Genomic DNA, 2,044 nt, shown 5'->3' on the forward strand with positions numbered 1-2,044 from the left:
CACAGACAGATGTCCCTCCAAGTCCCGTCCCATTAACAGCGCCTTTACACGTCCTTCTCCCGCAGTCAGATGTCCTTCCAAGTCCCGTCCCCATTAACAGACGCTTTACACATCCTTCCCCCACAGACAGATGTCCCTCAAGTCCCGTCCCATTAACAGACGCCTTTACACATCCTTCCCCACAGGACAGATGTCCCTCCAAGTCCGTCCCCATTAACAGACGCCTTTACACATCCTTCCCCACAGACAGATGTCCCTCAAGTCCCGTCCCCATTAACAGACGCCTTTACACATCCTTCCCCCACAGACAGATGTCCCTCCAAGTCCCGTCCCCATTAACAGACGCCTTTACACATCCTTCCCCCACAGACAGATGTCCCTCCAAGTCCCGTCCCCATTAACAGACGCCTTTACACATCCTTCCCCCACAGACAGATGTCCCTCCAAGTCCCGTCCCCATTAACAGACGCCTTTACACATCCTTCCCCCACAGACAGATGTCATCACAAGTCCCATCCCCATTAACAGACGCCTTTACACATCCTTCCCCCAGACAGATGTCTTCCAAGTCCCATCTCATTAACAGACGCCTTTACACATCCTTCCCCACAGACAGATGTCCCTCCAAGTCCCGTCCCATTAACAGACGCCTTTACACATCCTTCCCCACAGACAGATGTCCCTCCAAGTCCCGTCCCATTAACAGACGCCTTTACACATCCTTCCCCACAGACAGATGTCCCTCCAAGTCCCGTCCCCATTAACAGACGCCTTTACACATCCTTCCCCCACAGACAGATGTCCTTCCAAGTCCCATCCTCATTAACAGACGCCTTTACACATCCTTCCCCCACAGACAGATGTCCCTCCAAGTCCCGTCCCCATTAACAGACGCCTTTACACATCCTTCCCCCACAGACAGATGTCCCTCCAAGTCCCGTCCCCATTAACAGACGCCTTTACACATCCTTCCCCCACAGACAGATGTCCCTCCAAGTCCCGTCCCCATTAACAGACGCCTTTACACATCCTTCCCCCACAGACAGATGTCCTTCCAAGTCCCATCCTCATTAACAGACGCCTTTACACATCCTTCCCCCACAAACAGACGTCCTTCCAAGTCCCCTCCCCATTAACAGACGCCTTTACACATCCTTCCCCCACACACAGATGTCCTTCCAAGTCCCATCCTCATTAACAGACGCCTTTACACATCCTTCCCCCACAAACAGACGTCCTTCCAAGTCCCCTCCCCATTAACAGACGCCTTTATACATCCTCCCCCCACACACAGATGTCCTTCCAAGTCCCGTCCCCATTAACAGAAGTTCTAACACGTCTCTCTCTCTCGCCAACAGATGTCCTCAACGGCTACAACGGAACGATCTTCGCCTACGGGCAGACGTCCTCGGGAAAGACCCATACGATGGAAGGAAAGCTCGGCGATCCTACGTGGCAAGGTGAGCAGAATCCTTTTTTTTTTTTCTTCTTCTTCTTTTTTTTTTTTTTTTTTTTTTAGGTGAGGATATTGATGGAGTTATTTGTGTGTTTATACTTTTCTCTTCTGTATTTTATTGTGTTTTTTTTTCGTTTTTTTTTCTTTTATTTAGGGGATGATATTGATGGAGTTGTTTGTGTGTTTATACTCTTCTCTGCTGTATTTTATTGTGTTTTACTCTTTTTTTTTCTTCTATTTAGGTGATGATATTGATGGAGTTATTTGTGTGTTTATTCTCTTGTCTTTTGTATTTTATTGTTTTTTTTTCTTGTTTTTTTTTCTTCTATTTAGGTGATGATATTGATGGAGTTATTTGTGTGTTTATTCTCTTGTCTTTTGTATTTTATTGTGTTTTTTTTTCTTTTTTTTTTCTTCTTCTATTTAGGTGATAATATTGATGGAGTTATTTGTGTGTTTATATTCTTCTCTTCTGTATTTTTTTTTTTTTTTTTTTTCCTTTTTTCTTTATTTATTTTTGTGTGTACTCACTTTTTTGTTTTATCTGTTTATCTATTTGTTCATCTATCTAATTTGGGAATGAAATAG

General features: G+C 44.8%; 1 protein-coding gene across 5 annotated transcripts in view; it reads left to right on the top strand.

Moving 5' to 3' along the window:
• The first annotated feature begins 1,300 nt into the window (after positions 1 to 1,300).
• The window catches only part of LOC122244038 (kinesin heavy chain), a 62,686-nt gene continuing 61,942 nt past the window's right edge, over positions 1,301 to 2,044 (top strand). For all 5 annotated transcript variants that reach the window (XM_086533626.1, XM_086533630.1, XM_086533627.1 and 2 more), the window contains exon 1: positions 1,301 to 1,460. In XM_086533626.1, coding sequence (XP_086389752.1) covers positions 1,427 to 1,460 — 34 coding nt within the window. In that variant the 5' untranslated portion in view covers positions 1,301 to 1,426. The remainder of the gene's footprint in view (positions 1,461 to 2,044) is intronic.

Source organism: Penaeus japonicus, unplaced genomic scaffold (genome assembly GCF_977035675.1).
Source record: "Penaeus japonicus unplaced genomic scaffold, GWHDUDI00000001_assembly GWHDUDI00000039, whole genome shotgun sequence".
NCBI lineage: Eukaryota > Metazoa > Arthropoda > Malacostraca > Decapoda > Penaeidae > Penaeus > Penaeus japonicus.